Source organism: Sinocyclocheilus anshuiensis, unplaced genomic scaffold (assembly GCF_001515605.1).
Source record: "Sinocyclocheilus anshuiensis isolate Anshui unplaced genomic scaffold, SAMN03320099.WGS_v1.1 scaffold517, whole genome shotgun sequence".
In the NCBI taxonomy this organism is placed as follows: domain Eukaryota; kingdom Metazoa; phylum Chordata; class Actinopteri; order Cypriniformes; family Cyprinidae; genus Sinocyclocheilus; species Sinocyclocheilus anshuiensis.
In genome coordinates, this window is record NW_015536535.1 from 806,526 (window position 1) to 808,441 (window position 1,916).

The window sequence follows — 1,916 nt, forward strand, 5'->3', positions numbered from 1 at the left end:
AATCGCTCGATGCGGCCGGGTGTTTTGGGTGCAACGGTGGGTTCTCGAGGACTAAGCTCCTGATCTTTGAGCCACTGCCGCCGAAGCTTTGTTAACTGCTCAAAGCGGAGTTTTTCATCCGCTGAGTATCCAGTCATACTGATTTTCTCTTATTTCTCAAATAAAGCCGAATGACATCTAAAGAGGACAAACCTCCCAGAGTGCAACGCGAGCTCAGGAACGTCAACATAAATATGGGGGTTTTACACAGCGACACCTGCTGATCTGGAGTCAAATCACTATTGTGATGATTCGCACCACTACCACACGAGGTCGTGCGTTATTAACTGCCTGTGCACTTTCTTCGACAGAAGAGCTGTAGGTTTTGTTGTTTAGCACTTAGCATAGCCATGCTAGGCCCTACTGGTAGATCATCGGGGTGCAAAATGTATCTTTCTTCATTTATGATTCAAAAGTAGTAATTGTTTGCTGACATATAAATTGCAAATATTTCATTATAAAACATATTTCACCAGTGCCCAATTTGGCTATATTTTTCACTGTATGCGGCCTTTCAGGTCACACCTCAGTAATTAGTTAGAATGCTGGAACATTTTCTATGAAGAAAATAAAAATTGATGTACGCTACTGCTCTATAATATTCTGAATATCAAACCTCTTTATGGCTGGTTTATGGGTGTCTTTAAGAAACTGAATAATGTGTAGTACAAAAAGTCTCTGGAATGACATTAGAGAATGTGAAGCTGACGGTTGAATTCTACTTGGGGTGAATTAGAAGAACTTGAACAGGGACATTAAAACCCTTAACGCTTCATGTGGCTTAATGTACCAAGACAGTGATAAAAACAAAATTGTAAAGCGTATACTAAGTGCAGATAAGCACATAAGCCCAAAATGTGAACGCAACGCGTTTATTTACACGTTAAGCGTTTCCCTATAAAGAATGCTTAATGCACTGAGACAGTGATATTAAAAGACCACACTCTGTACACATCTTACTAATAAATTATATCTGCAGAAAAACGGATGAACCCAAAATATGAACTTTAAATACTGTCTTAATGCATAAGTGTTTTCTTCATTACGATTTTCTAAAGGGACGAAAATGCTTAATGTGTAATTAAACAAGCTGCGTTAATATTCTGGCCTCATCTGCATGTCTTTTAGCATCACTGTCTTACCACATTAAACCAGCATTTTAAAATGCTACAAAACTGTTCACAATCTTAGAGGGATTTAATTCAAGTCGGGGCCCGGTGCGACCGTACCAGTTGCACCCCACTAAGGACGGCCCTGATGGCTGAAGCAGCAGCGAGTGTACAGCGGGCGGCACTGTTTTCACGCTAATCAGATCAAAGTAAACGAAATTCTACATATCTTAAGAGGTAAAAAAAAAATCTAATTATCATGCGAAGCGATAAAATAGCTTCTCTTCCCTGCAAACGATCCAATGAAGAATGTGAATATTTAACTTAAGACAAAAACAAAACAAAAGATAAGCAGGTATCCGTATTAATTTCAGCATTTGTAGCAGAGGGTGGTCCTCCCAGAATGGCGGCGGCGCCTCAGCATGCAACGCGGCGTGACATAGCTTCACATTCTCTATAGGCCTACATATGAAACAGCTCGTTAATATTCCTATTTAAAATGCAAATTAACGCTAATATGGGCATGCTGTATCACTTCGTTGTTTCTATTTATGGCCTTTTTTGCCTTTATTTTGATAGAACAGTAGAAAGAGAGGAAACAACAGGAAAGAAGAAAGGGGAACAGGATCAGTAAAGGACCACAAGATGCAGCTGTGCAATGGGAGCACTGCCCACAAGTTTTTTTTTTTTTATTAATTAATCATTTATACACTTGGTATAGGCACTTTCGTCTAATTTTAATTGATAGCAGACACTCTCACTCACTAA

The 1,916-nt window shown here is 39.3% G+C and overlaps 1 protein-coding gene across 1 annotated transcript in view; it reads right to left on the minus strand.

Moving 5' to 3' along the window:
* The window catches only part of LOC107695713 (NADH dehydrogenase [ubiquinone] 1 beta subcomplex subunit 6-like), a 1,796-nt gene extending 1,558 nt beyond the window's left edge, over positions 1–238 (minus strand). The window contains exon 1 of the mRNA XM_016495742.1: positions 7–238. Coding sequence (XP_016351228.1) covers positions 7–137 — 131 coding nt within the window. The 5' untranslated portion in view covers positions 138–238. The remainder of the gene's footprint in view (positions 1–6) is intronic.
* Positions 239–1,916: the final 1,678 nt, after the last annotated feature.